Source organism: Canis aureus, chromosome 22 (genome assembly GCF_053574225.1).
Source record: "Canis aureus isolate CA01 chromosome 22, VMU_Caureus_v.1.0, whole genome shotgun sequence".
In the NCBI taxonomy this organism is placed as follows: domain Eukaryota; kingdom Metazoa; phylum Chordata; class Mammalia; order Carnivora; family Canidae; genus Canis; species Canis aureus.
Window position 1 is genome coordinate 26,372,106 of NC_135632.1, and position 20,526 is coordinate 26,392,631.

Consider the following 20,526-nt stretch of genomic DNA (forward strand, 5'->3'; position numbering starts at 1 on the left):
CGTGTAGGTTAGCATTATTTTGGATGGCATCTTAGACCTTGCTATCACCTCCCTTCATGACCCATGAAATCTGACAGGCTAACAATGCCAGGATTTACAACTAGCCATTAGGCACCCAATAACCCCAAAACACTTGAATCTCTTTGTTTCTTGGTCTTAATGTAAATTATGATCCATCCTTTTAGATGAGTCTTTTTCCTGGTTGTGGAGCAAGATTAAAAGGACTACTTACACAAAGATTACTAGCTGCTTCTGCAGCTGCAGTGAGGGCTAAGGTTGCCCAGACTGGAAGTTAAATAAAAACTGGACCCTGAAAATGACTCAATGAACAATTTGCATGTTTTGAATAATGTATGTCATCCTGTGTTATTATCATGACTACCCAAAATTTACATACCAAGCCGAAAGGCTAAAATGCTGGAAGTCAAAATCCAAGTATGAGTCTGGTCAGCACAATGTCAAAGAAAAAATCCCAAAGGTCACTTCTTCAAGACCTTTTGGACAGGAAAACCACAGAGATGGGAATTTTTAAACTGTGGCAATGTGGACTAATCTTAGAAATTGTAATGCATGTCATGGGAATTCTTTATTAGCAAGAATTTAAGAGAAGAAGCAGAAGATGAGCCTGAAGAAGATATGCAGTGGAGCAGGGAGGGACTTTTCAACTTTTTCATGTTGAAGTCCAATTTCGCTTCAATCCCCCCAGTGTGCAGGAAATTCAGAAACCACGAGAGCCCAAAGTGATGGCCTCATGGTGCTACAAACAGCTAACATCTTGCTGGCCTAGAATAAGTGGATTTTACAACCCCTTGAAACTCAAGATCTCAATTTATTCCTCTATACCATTAAGGTAACTAGCTAGCTACCCTTCTAAGATTGTTGTTAGTTTTTAAAATTGATTAATACAACACTACGTGCTGAATAAGCAGTAGCTCTCATCATTACATGTGAAAAAAATGAAGCTACTAACTCTCATGCATTGTTGAAAATGTTCAATGGTACAACTATCTTGGAAAACAGCTGGCAGTTCCACATAAAGGTAAATATGCATGTACCAAACAATCCAGCAATTCCACTCCTACTTCTTTACCCAACTGAGATGAAAACGTAAGTCCACATAAGACTTGTTCACAAATGTTCATAGCAGATTTAAAAAAAACACATTTTATTTATTTAACAGAAAGAGAGAGAGCACAAGAAGGTGGAGCAGTAAGCAGAGGGAAGAAAGGGAGAAGCAGATTCCTCACTGAGCAGGGAGCCTGACACAGGGCTCCATTCCAGGACCCCAGGATCACGAGCTGAGCTGAAGGCAGAGGCTTAACCAACTGAGCCACCCAGGAACCGCTCATAGCAGTTTTTTATAATAGCCCCAAAGTGGAAATAGCCCAAATGTGCAAAAGAATGATTTAAACCAATCATGGCACATCCAAACAATGGAATATTATACAAAAACAAAAGGGAATGAGCTCTGATACATACAACAGCACAGATGAATCATAAAAGCATTACACTGAGTCAAAGAAGTCACAAGTTAAAGAAGTCAAAGATGACACAAAAGACCATACACCATATGATCTCATTCCTGTTATTCTGAAAGAAGCAAAAGTAGGAATGCCTGGGTGGCTCAGTGGTTGAGCATCTGCCTTCAGCTCAGGGTGTGAACCTGGGGTTCTGGAATCAAATCCCACATCTAGCTCCACACAGAGAGCCTGTTTCTCCCTTTGCCTATGTCTCTGCCTCTCTCTGTGTGCCTCTCATGAATAAATAAATAAAATTCTAAAAAAAAAAAAAATCTTGTGTTAAGAGAGTTAAAACACTGGGTGCTGATACCACTTACTACTTACTACCTGTCAAGGTGATTTTCGGAAGGAAGGAAGGAAGGAAGGGAGGGAGGGAGGGAGGGAGGGAGGCTGGCAGGCCGGCCTTCTCTCTCTCTGACTCCAAGGGCTACTTGGATATTGGAGTGAATATATTATTTGAAAATGCTTTAAAGCAGAATCTGAGCATCCAGTTGGGCCGGTGCCCTACACACCATCCATTCCTCTAGTACCTACTCTCCCTTACCTGCCAGTCAGTCCTTGGGACCACTTCCTAATCTGTCCTGACTCTCCGACCCACTCCTCTTATCCCCACTGCCACTCCCTCAGCAGAGGCCACTTTCACCTCTTGCCAAATGACTCCAGTGGCCTCCAAATGGTTTCTCCTTCCCCACTTTTACCCGTTCCATTCTCCTTCATTATAAATCCAGAGCAGGCTTTCCAGAATGTGAATCTGATCATGTCATCCACCCTCTCCCCACCTTAAAAATCTCCAGCATTCTGGAGAAAGCTAGACTCCTCAGTCCAAGATCTAAGATCTTTAGTCATCTGGCCTCCACTTACTTTTCCCAAAGGTCACACTCTAACCAAAGTGAACTGCCTACAGCTTCCCATATATGCAATGTTGTCTCCAGGTTCTGACCCTCCCATAGGTTGTCCCCCTTGCCTGAAAAAATAATCTCCTTATACCCTTAATCTTCTGCTAATTTAGCTAACTCCAAATCCACCTGCAGATCTCAAGTCTTCCTCAACACACACACCCTTCCAACAAGACTGGGGTTACCATGTCTCCTGTATCACCATCACACGGGCTAGCAGCAAATCCTAAAATTGCCTGGTTCTTCATCCATAAGAGATATGAATCAATCTGAACTAGTAGATTAGACTGACGCTATGGACTGAATGTGTCCCTTCGAAAGCCCAACCCCAGTGCCACTATTTGGAGTAAGGAATTAAGGTTAAATGAGGTCAAAAGAGTAGGGCTCTAATCTTATAGGATTCATGTCCTTATAAGAAGAGATATGACAGAGCTTGCTGTCTGTCCCTCTCTCAGCCACGTAAAGACACAGCTAGAAGGCTGCAAGCCAAGAAGAGGGCTCTCACCAGGACCCAGCCATGCCAGCCCTCGGATATCAGTCTTTCAGCCTCCAGATCTGAGAATATAAATGTCTGTGGTCTAAGCCACCCAGGCCAGAGTATTTTGTTAGGGCAGCTGAGCTAACTAAGGCAACTGGGAACACCTCCTGTCTGGTTCACCCATATTTCCTCAGGACATAACGTCTGGCCTCCAGTCACCGTTAAGTATCTGTGGAATCAATGAACTGTCATCTTATGGGCCCTAGTGGACCCAGGGGCAAATGTTCATAATAAAAATGGCTCACTAGGGATCCCTGGGTGGCGCAGCGGTTTGGCGCCTGCCTTTGGCCCAGGGCGCGATCCTGGAGACCCGGGATCGAATCCCACATCAGGCTCCCGGTGCATGGAGCCTGCTTCTCCCTCTGCCTGTGTCTCTGCCTCTCTCTCTCTCTGTGACTATCATAAATAAATAAAAATTTTTAAAAAAATGGCTCACTAGTCTGAAATAGAGATGCAGATTCAGACTGGAACTAAGTTATCCTCCCCTGAAAACAGACTAGAACAGTATGGCCCCATAGAACTTACCATGATGTTGGACATGTTTCTATCTACACTGTCCAATATGGCAGCCACCAGCCACTCGTGGCTGTTTTTTTGTTGTTGTTGTTGTTGTTTTTTAAAAGATTTTATTTATTCATTCATGAGAGACAGAGAGAGACAGAGAGAGAGAGGCAGAGACACAGGCAGAGGGAGAAGCAGGCTCCATGCAGGGAGCCTGACGTGGGACTCGATCCCAAGTCTCCAGGATCACACCCTGGGCCAAAGGCAGGCGCCAAACTGCTGAGCCACCCAGGGATCCCCGACATGTGGCTGTTAAGTACTTGAAATGTGGCTAGTGTGACAGAGGAGTTGAATTTTTAATTTTATTTAATTTTAATTATTACATTTAAATGGCCACATGTCTGGTGGCTCCTGTACAGGACAGCACAGGACTAGATGTTTTAAAAGCAAAATCAAGCCCAGGGCACTAACCTCACTATGCAGGTCACTCCCTATGCCAACTGTCCCTGACACCAGACATGTCTAAAACACAACCAATTCTCATGATACAGGTAGCTTTCAAGTGGTATCAGAGTGGCCTGGCACAGAGAAGCTGGCAAAACATATGTATAAAAGGGATAACGAGGCACCATTTTGCAGAGATTGTGGTGCTTTATGGGCCTATATTTGTGATGAAATCCATCAAAGGGCAGGTTCATCCCTTGGTGACCAGAGTTAACTGAAAATTTGAAACCCAATCAAATCACTCAGAATTGATATTTTGGGCAGCTTATGTGCTTCACTTTGAGAATCCTGCTGCTTTTCACCTCAGTCAGCCCAACAAGTGAGGCTGCCTATTGCAACATAATCCACAGTAGCTCAGAGCTCTAAGTAAGGGACAGACAAAACAGTGTCAAGTCTGATTCGGACTTTTGTAAAAGTGCACATGTCCCCTTCCTGTCTAAGCCACCAGGTGGAAGAGGCCCACACCCTCTCCCCAACTTATAATTTGTTAAAGTCAGATGAGCAACTTCCCCATGAGAAATAAGCCTATCAAGTGTTACTTAAAAATCTTCTGTGTCTAAAACCCTATGGAAGAGGACTATCCTTATGTCCCTCTAGGTGATAACAAATTTTCTAACAAGAATGTTCTATTTGGTGTTGACACCCATTTGTCTAGCACCTTGCAGTTTATGAGGCACAGGAGTTCTGGGGCCCTTGAGATCTAATTCAAATTCCACCCCAGTCACTTCCTGGTACTGTGTCTTTTAGAAAAGTGACTTAACCTCTCTGAGTGTTGGTTTCCCAACCACAGAAAAGGAATGCATGTACCCATGTAGCTCACTGGGTTTCCATGAGAATAAAATGACATAAGAAGCCACACAAAGATGAATGTTAATTTGCAACAGCCCTAACAGAAACAACTGAAATGTCCATCAACACATGAATGGATAAACACACTATGGTATATCCACACAAGAGAATATACTACTCAGCTGTAAAGTAAGAATGAACTACCACACACAAAACAACACAAATGAATCTCAAAACAAGTAAGCCAAGTGAAAAAAGCCAGACCAAAAAGAGTATGTCCCACATGATTCCATTCATAGAAGATCCTAGAAAATAAAATCAGTGATGGAAAGCATATCACTGGTTGTCTGGGGACAGGGGGCTGGAAAAAAAGGAGTGATTACAAAGGAGCATGAAGAAACTTTGTGGGAGATGGAAATGTTTTGCATCTTGATGAGGTCATGGTTTCATGGGTTTGAACATTTTAAATACCTGCAGTGTAATGTGCTTAAATTATTTTATTTTAATTTTGATAAAGTTGGAAACGTTGGGAAGACCTAATGCACCATCACAGGACTTAGCACATAGTAGGCTCTCAACAAATGCTGGCTCATTCTGAAGCAATAAGGAATGATCTCGTTAGAACTTTTGGAAAAGAACTTGATGGGCTGCCAGGGAAACAGGTGAGCATATGTCACACTTACTTTGGTTGACTAGAACCCAGTTATTCAGGACATGCTATTCTCAGCTAAAAAGTGTGAACAAGAAAGATGCACAGAAAGATAAGCAAGGCTTGATCTCTGCCCTCAAGGAAACACAAATACATTTAATGCATGATGTAATAAAAGTGTCATAAGGATGGTACTGACAAACGGCAGGCATGCCGAAGAGAGTAAGCGTGGCAGGATGGATGTCAGGGAGAACAGTTTCAGGTGGTGGGACTCTGGCAAGCAGTGAGGGGTGGGGCAGACGCTGTGCCACAGGAGCAGAGCAGAAGTTGGGATGGGGGTGGGAGGCACAGCCCACTGTGCTCCAAGGCAGGAGTAGGGGACGGTCCACAAAGTGCAAAGCTGAGCAGGAAGGTCCTCAGCACTGGGTGGAACGTCCACTGCATTTTTCCAAGGGAACCAGCCAAAGGTTTCGGCATGATCAGCTTTGTGTTTTACACAAATAGGTCCTGTCTAGAGGGCAATTTGGCAATTTGTCAAGAGTCTTGACATTCATATCTTTCAACTCAGTAATTCCTGAGGAAATAATCAAAAATGCACGCAAAGATTTATGTACAGTGCTGCTTATCACAGCATTATTTATGATAGCCCAAAGCCCGAAATAACTTAAATGTCCAATAAAAGAAAATCGTTAAATAAATTATGGTATGCTAAGTGATTAAATCATATATAGCCTTTAAATCATATTTTGAGAACATGTGGGGTGACAGGGTACTGCCTCACTCTACAACGTTAAGCAGCAAAAAAGCAGGACACAAAAATATACATTAAGTATTCATTCAACAAATATTTATTGATTATCTACAATAGGTCAAGCACTATTCTAAGTATCAAGGGTACAGCAGAGGGTAAAACAGACACAATCCTGCACTCGTTAGAGGGATCCTACCTTCTAATGAAAGAAGGCAGACCGCAAATAAGCAACAAATAACAATAAGCAAGATATACAGCATGTTAGACAATAGAAGGCATCATGGAGAGCAATCAAGAGGACAAGGGATGGGGAGTTGCAGGGTAAGTAGACATATAAAATAAATGGTCAGGGAAGGTTTCACAGAAAACCAGAGAGCTGAGGGTCTGAGCCAAGGGTATATCTGGGAGGACTTCCAAGCAGAGGAAACAGATAGTGCAAAGGCTCTGAGAAAGCCTGGAGGGTTCAAGAAACAGCAAGACTGAAATGGCAAAACACGCAGGACAAACATCTAGAGGATAAGGATGGACAGTAGTTACTCAGGATGAGGGGAGCTATGCAGGGCTTTGAGCAGAAGAGTGACATGATCTCTAGGGGGACAAGGGTAGAAGCAGGGAGACCAGTTGGGATTTGTCCAGCGGTTTCCTAATTTTTTTTATGATGGAGATATGTTCATTTCATAATCAGGAAACAAAAGGTAATTTAATATAAGGAAGCATAGTGCAGCAAAGCAGTGTGGGTGCTCTGATCAGAGCACAAGGCAGGCAACAAATCAGACGGTGAGGGAAAGAACTCAGGTGTAAGTGATGGAGCAGTACTCAGAGTTCCTGAAGATCTCTGTGAGCAAAACTTACTCTTTTTTTTTTTAAGATTTTATTTATTTATTCATAGAGACAGAGAGAGAGAGAGGCAGAGGCAGAGGGAGAAGCAGGCATCATACAGAGAGCCTGACGTGGGACTCGATCCAGGGTCTCCAGGATCACGCCCTGGGCTGCAGGCGGTGCTAAACCGCTGCGCCACCGGGGCTGCCCCCAAACTTACCCTTCTTAATAATAAAAAATACATAACCATGATGCAAAGTATATATATATGTATATACTTTCATATATATGTGTGTGATATATACTCATATATATATATGAAAGAGACACAATGAAGCCCCCATCTTCTCAGCTTACTAACAATCAATATTTAACATGTTGGCATATTTCCTTGTATTCTTTTTTCCTACACATGCTTTGGTTTTCTCCTTAACCATGGTCTATGATGCCTGGACCGTTGTAGGTACTCACACGTTCATGGAACAAATAATGGATGACCAAATGCTCCAAATAATTTTGTGTTCAGCTTTGCTCATGTTACATTAGCTACATTAAAAGCATTTTCAGAAGTAGTTTTAATAGGGCTTGGGTGACACAATGGAAATCCTGGGCAAGGAGAAGGCATGGTCACAGATGACTAAGGTGACAAGTCTGTCTGAGAAGACAGTGGTGACATCATTCACCAAGGACAACAGCAGGAAGGCAATCTGATGAGGAGGATGCAGGGCTCCGTTTGGGGGACGTGCAGGGGTTCACAGAACGTCCCTGCAGAGACGCCCAGCTGGCCATGTCTCTCAGGGCTCAAGAAGCAGGGGGAGCCTTGGCGCAGATGGGAAGAGGAGTGGATGGACACCAGCTGCCCTACTACCTGCCCGCATCATGCAAAGAGCTTCTCAGACCCCTCCTCTTCTGGTCTCTGCAGTTGCCCCATGAGATGGGTTTTATGTGCTCCTTTGACAGAAGAGCACACAGCAGGCCTAGTGATTGGCCCAGCCACTCCAGACTCAAACCCCCAAATAGAGGGCTTTTCCCACGAATCCTCTTCTCTGTTAATAGAAGCTTAAAACATACCCAGCAGCTCAGGGAGAAAGTGGCAAGGTGCCTGATTAGCACTTATGTTTGCATGCAACTTCTAGGGACTGCGCCCTACACCGAAAGAATGATCTTTCCTCTTCTGAAAACATATTTTATGCTTTACATGTTTTCTTACTTATAATTATAGTTTGTTGAGGTATTTTTTTTTCTTGTATATGAGTCTTCTCTCCCACTAGGTAAGAAGCTCCAGGAAACCAGGACACACTGCATGACTGAACTACAGCATCAGCCCAATGCTGTGCACACAGTCGGTGCTCAGCAAATACTCCAGGTGAAAACCTTATTGCTTGTCAGTCACTCCAGGGCCACTCGGACAGTGTTAGTGGTGTGACCTGGACACCCTCAGGCTCAGCTGAGGCAAAGCCAAGCCCAGATGGACAAGCACTCTTAAAAGACACCAGACAACAGACAGGTAAATTTGGGTGGGCAGGCACGTTAATAGGAGATAAGGCAAATTCTCCTTTTGCACGTAGCTCACTACGACAGAGTCTGCACACTAGCTGCCCCGCGGGCCAAAGGCAGCCCACCCGCCTGTGTGTACCAGTTGACTCACACCTGGTTTTAACTGGTTACAATTTCAATTAGTTGCTATCTTTTAAAAAATGAAAAGTTCCAAATAAAAATCTAGATTTCTGTAGAGAGTACCTTTTCGAAGGCCCAACTTTTCCAGGTCCCCACAGCCGCCCACCCTGCCCACCTCCCCAGTATATCCTTGTCAGGCCCCACCAGCCCTGCTCTGGGGTGGGAGGGGACCTCAGGTACAGGCTGGGTCCCAGCTCACATGCCACCAGGAGTGTGGGCCACCTGCACTCACCAGCACTCAGGGTAGTGAACTCCAGGAAGCGGTATTCGTAGGACACATCTATCTTGGTTTCCACCTGAGGCCTCTTTAAAGTTGAATAGATATTTCCAGGCCGTTTGTCATCGCGTTTCTCTAACTTGTTCAAGCCGCAACCCATTTCAGCAGCTGCCAGCAGAAACCAAGAAAAGGAAAAGGAGAGTGATTTTTTTTTTCTGAGATTTTGTTTTTAAACACCATAGTATAAAAGACCCCTGACGACTACATAAAGGATCTCAGCCTTTATGAAACCCAGAGTATAATTCAGTGTACGACCTGAACACTGGAGGAACTATGCTCAGTACCCAGGCTGGCTTCTCCTTCTGTGAGGACACCATTACCAGCCATCCCACACTCCTGTAATGACACCAAAAGCATACCTGTCTTCTATCTTTTTTTCCCCTGAGAAAAATAATACCTCGGAGCGCCTCAGTTCCACTATCATCTGTACACATGATTTAAAAATGAGATCTTAAAAGCAATATGGTACATTATGGTGTCAGCCCGGCTGAGAGGAAAAAACAAAACAAGAGATGTGTCACTTTCACTGTGGTTGCTAAGAGAGGATAATAAGTTGTTGGTACAATTTCCAAACTCCAAAGTCCTTTCTGCCCTCAGCAGTAATTATTTAGACAGGAATTTATGTTCATAAAACATCTCTAAAAGTAGATGGTGGTATTTTTACAGGCCTCATCTAAACGTCCCCCCTTTAATTCTTTTTTAGACCAAACCACAGGAAATAATAGTATGCTTCCATGCTCTTAAAGTCATTTTAGACCAAAATGAAGACTGGTTGAATACTAATAGCAGGGCCAGAGAAATTGGAAGCAGAAATCCACGTGTATTAGAGTGAAGATCTGTGGCTACAGTTTGAAAGAAAAATGGGAGAAATGTTAAAATAATGTGCATATTAGGGTGGGCTCAGCTCCCAGCCTTTCGAGGAATTAAAAACAATCAAGGTTCTCTGTTTAGGCAGAATGACATTCATGAAATGACTTTTTATCTACTCCCCAGACTTCAGCAGAAGATATTTTCCTTTTGTGCACTGAACATGACCAATGTTCCCCCTTCTCTGGGGTACTAGAGCTGCCATCAGAACATATTTCACAAAAACATTAACTGGCCAAGAATATCACAAACAGAAACGTGGAGACCACTTCCTGTTAGAGATAAGAATTTCCTTTTGCTTAGTCCATTCACAAGGTACCCAGCTTCCTAAGGCAAATTGGCAAACTCCAGAAAAACAAAATGAACCTTGAAAAAGCAGTAAGTGTGTGTATGTGTGTGTGTGGGGGGGGGGGGGTGGAAAAGGGTGGTGTCGTGACACCAGGCTATACTTTTCAGTAATTAAAAAAAGTCTGGATGGATGGATGAGAACAGGAAGGCTTACTTATGCCTTAATAAGGGAACATTAGTGTCCAAAGGGCCAGGGCAGACATGATTTATGTGCAATCTGCATGAACTGATTACTTGTAAAATACTCTGTAGTTCTGCAGATATAATAGCTGATATTACGGAGACTGCATATTTAACTACTAAAAAGCAAGCCACCTGGCATCTGCTGAGGCTAAGCAGAAGACAAGCGGACAGGAAGGCTCCTGGGTACTGGGGAACAGGTGACCTGGCAAGATGAGCACTGTGGCCACCAGAGCAGAACTGGAAATAACCCAGAGGCTCACCAAGTAAGTCACTTACATACCTACATCTCTAAGAAAGACTGAGCACTTGGGGCCTTCAAAAAAAGAAACTTCTTCCTTAAAAATCCTCCCATTCTTATTATCCTATTAGGTAAATTCTAGCATTAGAGATTCACTCTCCCTCAAGGATCTCCTTTGAAACCTCAAATATCTCTATGGGAAGGGCAACAAACTAAGCTTATGGCAGCCACTAACGCTTTAGTATGACTTAATTTCTTCTATAAACGACACGTTCCCCTTCTATAAACGACAATAGAGAAAAAAGAGGAGAGGATTACCAGGATAAGTAAAAAGACTCAGAAAAAGTTAAGGAGGTGGAAGGAGATAGGGGACAGTGTGCCAAGAAGCTTCAGAGAAATTCTCCCAATTTACAACTTTGAGTTTAAGATTTCAGTTAGCTTGTCCCAAACATGAAGTCTCTGCTCAAGTTCACCCCAAAGAGCACTGTGCTGGTGTCACAGGACATGACAAGGCTCTGTGCAAATCATTCAAGTGATCTGACACAGAAAAGATAAACAGTACCAGCCAGAAGCAAAACAGTACCAATCAGCAGCAAAAGTGTAGTATTGGTTAAATCCTCAAGGTCTCAAACTTAGGATTCATTTCTTTGGAATACGTGCAACCCCAGTTAAGCAACTGCTTCTACAGCATGGCTCTCTCTGGGAAGGCGGCATATGAAGCAGTTGTGAGCCAATAAACCCTTAGTGTGAATTTGTTCCTCTTACTCTTTTGTGCTGAGTGAGGGCCCTACCTTATTCACTCCCGGCACAAGTGTTCCTTTTAGTTCCTTCCTATGTTGTTCTACCATTCATCCTGCCCCGTCAAGATAGTAAAGGTTTTCATATCGTTGTAAAAACATCTATTACAGGCCCTACTATGCTCAAACAAGAAAGATCTAGCTTACAAAAGGGGGAAAAATAAGATATAACAGTGCTTCACATTACTGTTTACTATGGGAGGTTCCCATGCTCATACTAGAAAGCCCACAAGGAGCTCAGGTATGGGCCTTTGAGGGCGGTGAGAGGTGGGAGGCAGAGGGAAGAGTGGAGGGTTTGGCTTTGCCAGATGCAGGCATTTGGTGCCGCACACTCCCTCAGACATTCAGGGAGTCTTCTGTATCAGTGGAACCATGTCTCCCTCAGGAGTCAAGGTCTCTAGTAGGGCAGAAGGTAAATGGTAAGGACAGTGGTTTTGAAATATGGCCCCCAAATCTTTGACACCCCTGCCATTGAAAGGTGGGGTCTACATCACCTCCCCCGAATCTGGGATCCATGGTTCTCTGACCAATATAATATGGTGGAATGACACAGTGCCAGCCTCTGGACCTGGGCTTTAAGAAACTGGGAGCACCTACTTCTTGATTCTTGGGATGCCTGATTCTTGGATCCCAGCCACCATGCCATGAGGAAACCCAAGAAGCCCCAAAGGGAGGCCCATGTGGAGAGCAACCGACAGCCAGCACCAACTTGCCAGCCATCTTGCTGTTAAGCTATCTTGGAAATTGAGCCTCCCGCCTCAGTCAAGACATTGATACCATGAGAGGCAGACACAAGCTGTTTCCACCAAACTCTGCCAAAACTGCAGATCCCTGAGCACACTACACCATTGTTTCTGTTTTAAGCCTCTAAGTTTTGGGGTGATTCATCATGCAATATATAACTCATTCACCAAGTTTGTTCAAAATGACCATGGCCTGCTGCCTCCTCAGTAGTTGAAACTGCCTGCATCTAGCAGCCCTGTTTTAGTCATTCACCCTTTGAAGGGCATTTGGCTTTTCCAGTTGATTATGAATAAAGTGGCTATAAACAGTCACACAGAGGTTTTTATGAGGACATAAGTTTTCATTTCTCTAGGGTAACACCTAGGAGTGGGATTGCTGGGTTGTGTGGTAAGTACAGGGGTCCTGTTAACAAATGATGCTTCTCTTTCCACATTCAAGGTGACCAGGTGCTGACCCCAGGAGAGGCATGGCAGAAGGTGAGACCCTTGGAGAGTCTCACTCTGGAGCATCAGCTCATGAGAGCCGTGCTATTCATGGTTATTCCTCCTTTTGTTGTCTATTTTTGTAAGGGATGCATGATATAAATCACTCATGTGTGATGAAGTCTTCCCATGCTTTATCTATGGTCTATCTAACCCCCACAGCTCTGCCCTTCCATATTCCTACAGTCACCTCGCATTGACACCTAATGTAAATCAAGTTGCTCATTTTATGTGTGATCAGATGACTGGGTCAGCTTTGATTATCTGACAGTCACACAGGAGGTTTTTTTTCTTTTTTTTTTTTTAATTTTATTTATTTATGATAGTCACACACACACACACACACAGAGGCAGAGACACAGGCAGAGGGAGAAGCAGGCTCCATGCACCAGGAGCCTGACGTGGGATTCGATCCGGGTCTCCAGGATCGCGCCCTGGGCCAAGGGCAGGCGCCAAACCGCTGCGCCACCCAGGGATCCCAGAGGTTTTTTTTTTCTTTTGTTTATACCTCTGTCTTCCCAGAATACATCCCTGCACCCATGTGTATGCATCTCTCTAGCATCAAGGGACCAAGAAAAATCTTCCAAGAGTTCTTCAAAGGTAAAGCAAAGAGAGGAGGTCTTTCCCCATTCCTGTGGTGAGACAGTGGGAAAAGAGCCAAAATAAACATACAGTTCTCCGGCAGAAATTGGCTAAAATAATTAGGAACTGGATGCTGATTAGGGAGGAAAATAAGGTAATCACCGGGAGGTTGAGACCCTAGCTGCAAGGAGACGTCGTTAGAGATTGCAAAAGACCAGAAAGCAGAGAGCCTTCTGATGGACTGATGTTCTGGAAAATCAGTTCTTTCCAAATCAAATCTAGGGTGAGGTGTGTTTTTGAGACACGATGGACCAGCTTCATGCAGAAACTGTCGGCTCCACGAGGAAGGGAACTTTCCCAAATTCATGCATATGTGCATGCACTCATTCATCACACATTTATTAAGATCTACTTTAAATCAGGCCCTCAATTAGGAAAGATAAAAATGGGAAGACCAGGCCCTGCTCTCAGGGAGATCAGAGGTGAAAGTAGGAGAAAGACAGTGAACAGATGCATACGGTGCAGTGGGGTGGGCTGTTCTGGAAGTCTGAGCAGAGTGCAGGACACTCAAAGAAAATTCCTGTGATAGAAAACAGACAGCATATCGCTACAGAACCTGGTTCCAGAAGAAGCTGATCAGCAATGGGGCATGATGTCCTGTGTCATTTTCAATGTTGAAACCTTTGTATTTTTATTTTAAAGTATTTCTAATTTATTTCTGAAATGCTTCCCAAGATGCTCATAAGACACTGGAAAGCCACTTCAAAAAAATCACTCCTTAAAAGATTATTTTTCAGCTAGCATTTCTAAAACTTCAGTTTAAAGGTTCATTTTTACTATCAACTAGCGTACAGGCATTTAAATAATGGGGGCAATAAATGTAGTTATATTTTCAAATACAAATTAGTTTCATTAAGAGGGAGTCTTCATTTACCACACTTGCTGCTAATCTGTGGCAGACTGTAAAGCTAATTTTAACAATTGCCAACAGCTCATGACAAGCAACCAGAGATGGGGCAATTATATGCAATGATGCTGGATCAGCTGGCAAACTCATTTTTTATTTCTACACTCAAATCCCGTATTTGAAGCCTCAAGCGTGTTTATTACATCACTCAGTCACCCAGAGTAAGAACTGATGATCCAAATTAAGACATTTTTACATGATAGGAACATCTCTCTCAACCTAGAAATGTAAACGAAAATGTGAAAATTCAAATACTATCAAATCTTGATATCCTACACACATGCCCTAAGACACAAAACCAAGGATAAGTAAAATTGAGGGACTGGGCCAAAGAGGTGAAGGGGATTAAGAGGTACAAACTGCAGTTATAAAATAAAAAAGGCAAAGAGATGAAAAGTACAGTATACAATATAGTCAATAACACTGTAGTAACATTGCATGGTGACTACACTTATTGTGGGGAGCACTGTCCCCAATGTCCAGAATTGTCAAATCACTGTGTTGTACACCAGAAACTAATACAATGCTATACATCAACTACACTTCAATAAGAAAATTTTACCCATTCAAAGTGTTCCTGATTAGATGCCAAGTATAAGGAACAATCTACATGAAACAGTATTATTTGTATGGTGCTACTTTTTCTAAATCAGTGAATATATATATAATTTATATATTCCATAAACTTATATAAATGATAACATACAGTAACATGTTACATATATATCTTGTATCTGGCAAGACACAGGCCACAATGTTCCCAGAAACTTCCTCTAGGCCATGAGATTATGGGTGACACCCTATGGTTTTTTACATTTTTCAAGTTTTCTGTGCTATCACCTACATTATTTTCTTCATTAAAAACATAAGTATGACTGCCAGCCTCCAAGATGACCTTCAATAATCCTGGCAGCATTCATGAGGGGTCTCCACCCACAGTGAACAGGGCTGACCCGTGTGGCCAGGAGGGTGCTACAGAAATGATGAGTGTCATTTCCAAGGCTGGGTTACAGCTGCATCGTGTGTCCTACCTTGCTCCATCTTGGATCTCTCACTCTGGGGACAGCCAGCTGCCACAGTATGAGGACACTCTATAAACCCTGTGGAGAAGTCCCAGGACAGGGAACTGAGGCCTCCATCCAACAGCCAACACTGTTGATTAATTCAACACCCATGTGCAAGCAGATCTATCAGACCCAGAACGGCCTCCAGCCTAGTCATCTTGATGACAACCTTATGAGGCACCTAGGTCAGAACCACCCAGCTAAGCTGCTTCTGGATTTCTAACCCACAGAAACCCTGTGAGATGGTAAATGGTTTTGTTTTGTTTTTTTAAATATTTTATTTATTCATGAGATACACACAGAGAGAGAGAGGCAGAGACACAGGCAGAGGGAGAAACAGGCTCCATGCAGGGAGCCTGATGTGGGACTCGATCCCAGGTCTCCAGGATCAAGCCCTGGGCCGAAGGCAGGGGCTAAACCACTGAGCCACCCAGGGATCCTGATGGTAAATGTTTATTGTTGTTTCTGGCTGCCAAGATTGGGAGTAATTTGTTACATAGCAAAAGATAAGGAATACAAGGGGTATTTACATTACCAAAGGAAAACACTTGTTTACTATCCCCTCACTCCCATACCTCAGTTGATCCAGACCACCTTTCTGCCTTCCCACAATCCCTACCACAAACACCCTTAACTAAGCCCAGTTCCCTTTCAGAAGAACCTGCTGCTCAAAGTGTGGTCCTCAGACCAAGCAGTGGTCCCAGACTTCCTGGGAGCCTATGAGAAATCCAGAATCCCAGGCCCTCCCAGGCCTACTGAACCAGAATCTATATGTTTGACAAGTGATTCATAAAGTTTGAGCAGCGGTCAAGTCTGAGAAACCCTGGGCCATGGCAGGGGTCCTCAATCTTGGTTGCATACTGGAATCATCTGGAGAGCTATTTAAAAGTCCTGATGCCAGGCATTTGGGGGTGGGGCCCGATCGTCAGTATTTTGAAAATCCAGGTTATTCTAACTGGCAGCCAGAAGTGAAAATCAACAATTTAGGAGCAAGTTTGATTTTCCCCTCTCCAGTCTCGGATCTTTCTTAAGATTCTTAGTCAGGGGGACACCTGGGTGGCTCAGCGGTTAAGCGTTTGCCTTTGGCTCAGGGCATGATCCTGGAGTCCCGGGATTGAGTCCCACATCAGGCTCCCTGCATGGGGCCTGCTTCTCCCTCTGCCTGTGTCTCTGCCTCTCTCGCTCTCTCTGTGTCTCTCATGAATAAATAAAAATCTTTAAAAAAACAAAAAAGACTCTTAGGGCTAAGAGCCCCAGTCTAGAACATGGCCTTGTGGACCTCTTGATCCCACACTCCCACCTCTTGAACCTTTTGGTACTCAAATACTCTCTTTCTACCTCTCTGTTATCCTCCCAAACACAGGTACACCCCTAAATTTCTATCCCCAGCCTCCTTCTGTCTCATTCTCTTAAAATCATTTTCAGTATGGGGCGCTGGGTGGACCAATCGGTTGAGTGTCCTACTCTTGATTTTGGGTCAGGTCATGATCTCACGGTCAGGAGATTGAGCTTTGAGTCGGGCTCTATGGAGAATCTCTCCCTGCCCCTCTGCTCCCCAACCACCAACTCATGCTTGCGCTCTCTCTCTAAAATAAATAAATAAAATCTTTTTTAAAAAAATCATTTTCAGTACAAGCCACTTCGGACATATAGATGAGGAGAGAAAATGAGACATCTTGGCTCAGGGCGTGATCCCAGGGTCCTGGGATCAAGTTCCACGTTGGGCTTCCTGCGTGGAGCCTGCTTCTCCCTCTGCCTATGTCTCTGCCTCTCTCTGTGTGTCTCTCATGAACTGAAAAAAAAAAAAAAAAAAAAAAACTTAAAAAAAAATACACAGCAGAGGTTTTGAGACTTTCCACTTCCTGGCACCTTCAGCGTCTCAGTACGTTTTCACGGCACCCCCAAGCTAAAAGCAGTATTTACAGTTCCACTTATTAAGTACTTAGGTCCAAACAACATAATTATTTATGTCCAAACAACTACTTATTGGCCTTTTGAAAAAAAAAAGTATGTAAAAATGGAAAGAATATACCTTTCTTTCATTTCTAAGCCACCAGAAGTACTTACTAATGGGATGTATACATCTCTTGGGCACTGCACAACCCCTCAAACCTTGGAATCACACTGGACACCATCACCTTCATTGCCTGTTCCACTAGGTGGTTTCTTAGCAACCACCCAAAAGCCAGCTTCACAGAAATAAGATATCATCAAAAGGAATGTTGTGCTGTCTAATGTTTGTACTGCAAACTACCCCAAGATGGTAGGTAGTGTGTTACCTAACATGTTAAATACCACTGCGTTCCCCTCAGAAATGTAAAACAACAACAACAACAACAAAAAGCCCTTTTGCTCTGTCCTTGTGATTTTGCTATGGTGCCTTGGGGTGCCTCAGTATGGAATTTGGGAACCTCCGATATGTGGTATTGTTGAGTAAACTCAAAAAACTCACATAAATGCTATCATCTTCCATGTAGCCTTCATATGCCCTCTCATGGGCCCTGCTTTGGCTATTCTTGCTAAAACTTCCAGTCTCCCTCGCAGCCTGGTGAACTCCAGGTGAACATGCCCAAGGACCCATTTCAACATCTTAATCTAGACCTTCCCGACATTCCTGATGAACATACTCCAAAATGAACTCAACGCCTTGCCCATCAAGGCCTGTTCTTCCTCTTGTGTTCTTGCTTCTGTGGGTAGTACCACTGTCTTCGTAACATCCAGGCTCAAAACACCAGGCATCAGTCTGTTCCGACCACTGTCGTCACGGCTACCACTGGCATGGTACTGAGTTCTGGTGGAGGCCTTAATGCCACTGCTTCATTCTCCTTGCCAACCAGCTCTCTGAGAACCATCAAAGGCCTTCCTTACATCTGGTTTCCTTTGGTCTCTCACCCATTAATTCCTATCACAGGCTAATGCCAGATTAACCATTCTGTGCCATGCAAGTGGCTCAAAGAGCCTAAGAAACATATACTGTCCAGCCTCAACCTCACCCCCAACTGCCTTCCTCCCAGGTCTCTGGCTATTCCTCTTCTTATACCCTGGAGTCAGGCTGTATGAAGTCAGGGCTACCTTTTGCACATTGAGCGCTCTCCAGACATCATTCCTTTATCTCCACACAATCCCCACCTGACACTCCTTTCTCTTCCATCTTGACCCTCTGTATTAGGGCTGTCCAGAGAGACAAAACCAATAGGATATACAGAGAGAAGGCAAGGCAGATTTAATTTTAAAAATTGACTCATGTGACTGTGGGAGCTGGCAAGTCAGAAATCTGCAGGGCAGGACAGCAGGCCAGCAGGTCAGCAGCTCAGAGACCTACAGAAGAGTTGGTATTACAGTCTTGAGTCCTAAGGCAGTCTGGAAGCAAGATTCCTTCTTCCTTGGGAGACCTCAGGCTTTTCTCGTAGGTCCTTCAACTGATTGGGTGAGGCCCACCCATGAATAATCTGCTTTACTCAAAGTCTACTGATTTAAATGTTAATCACGTTAAAAAAGAAAAATAACCCACAGCAACACCTAGACGTGTCTGACCAAAAACCGGGTACCACAGCCTAGTCAAATTGACACATAAAATTACCCATCATACCCTCCTTTATTAAGCACTTACTGTATGCAAATCACTGTTCTAAATGCTGAGGATACTAAAGTGATACAAAATACAAAAAAATAAATAAGTAAATAAAAATGAACAACCTTGCCTTCATGAAGGACCTTACCTTCTGGAGCAAAGAAACAGAATATACAAATAAAACTAATACAGGAAATTCAATTTTAAAGTATGTCAAATAAAGAATAATAAGGCAGGGAGGAGGGAGAGCCAGCACAGTGGCAGAATATACAATAGTTAAAAACAGGATGATCGGGATCCCTGGGTGGCGCAGCGGTTTAGCGCCTGCCTTTGGCCCAGGGCGCGATCCTGGAGACCCGGGATCGAATCCCACGTCGGGCTCCTGGTGCATGGAGCCTGCTTCTCCCTCTGCCTGTGTCTCTGCCTCTCTCTCTCTCTCTGTGACTACCATAAATAAATAAAATTTAAAAAAAAAAAAAAAAAAAACAGGATGATCAGTCCTCACCCAGAAGGTGATGTTAAGCACAGTCCTACACAGGCCATGGGATGAGTGGGGGATGGTGGACTGGGCAACGTGGTAGCAAGTGCAAGGTTCCAGGACCTACTTGGGGAATGGGGGTGGTTATGGGGGGCACATGAAATCAGAGAGGCATGGGGAGACAGGTTGTGCAGGCTGTGTAGACAGTGGTAAGGACTCAGCTTTACCCTGAGATGGGAGCCCCTTGAGGGCTTCAAGCCAAGAGTAGACATGATCGCTCTGGCCATGACTACCATGGAAATGTGGAGACTAGTTGATGATGGGGTAGGAGCAATGATCAAGTTCTGGATCTATTTTGAAGTAGAAAATGAGATTTATTGGTGGTTTGGAAATAGAGCATGAGAAAAAGAGGGCATCCAAGACACCTCTAGGGTTTATGACCTGAGCAACTGGAAGGCTGGAGTGGCCCCCTTCGGAGCCAGGGATGGCAACAGGAGGAAAACAGGAGCTTATTTTAGATGTGGTAACTCCATGAAGTGGCGGTGTGGGGTAGGCAGCTGCAGGGACAGTCCTGAGCTCAAGGGAGAGCTCTGGAGCTTTCACTAATGCCTCATACGCCCATGTGACAAGCCAACTTCCCAAAGGTCAGTTATGTCTTCTTCCTCCCCAGCAGCAGCTATCCCAATGTCCTGCCACAGATGCACAATAAATACTAAACCAACATCTTTGAGGACAGGGCAGACACTTACTACCTGGTAAAAGATGGAGATTTGAGAATATTTGGAATATTTGCCTGTCTCTCTCAAGTTCATCTTCTTGAACAGCATAGCACAGGGGTTGGGTGCACAGGTTCTGCAGCCACACTGTCAAGGTTCAAATCCCAGTGTGTCTAATTCCTAACTGTGTGACCTCGAGGAAGCATCTCAATCTCAGGTTCCCAATTATAATATGGGGATATCCTCAGAATCCACTGGCAGAGTGAGGATTAAATAAGTTAATACAGGACAGGGCTTAGAAGAGCTCAGGCACATAGAAAAAGTAGTATAAACATTAACCATTATTAGAAATACTACTGGTATCACTTGTTATCCATTGTAAAGATTCCTTTTGACCTTCCTATGGCCATAATTACACCATACTGCAAAGGATGCTTATACGGTGTTCTGAGACTGAAAAAGTTACAAAAGCCCTAACTTACAGAAGTATTTAAATGAACAATCTGATTCCTTGTACTTTATATTTCCAAAATTTGGTAATACATGATTCAGACACATTCCATTAACC

General features: G+C 43.8%; 1 protein-coding gene across 2 annotated transcripts in view; it reads right to left on the reverse strand.

The window, feature by feature from the left end:
• RFTN1 (raftlin, lipid raft linker 1) overlaps positions 1–20,526 on the reverse strand; it is a 200,115-nt gene that overhangs the window by 172,830 nt on the left and 6,759 nt on the right. For both annotated transcript variants that reach the window (XM_077865297.1, XM_077865296.1), the window contains exon 2: positions 8,877–9,029. In XM_077865297.1, the coding sequence (XP_077721423.1) occupies positions 8,877–9,021 (145 nt within the window). In that variant the 5' untranslated portion in view covers positions 9,022–9,029. The remainder of the gene's footprint in view (positions 1–8,876; positions 9,030–20,526) is intronic.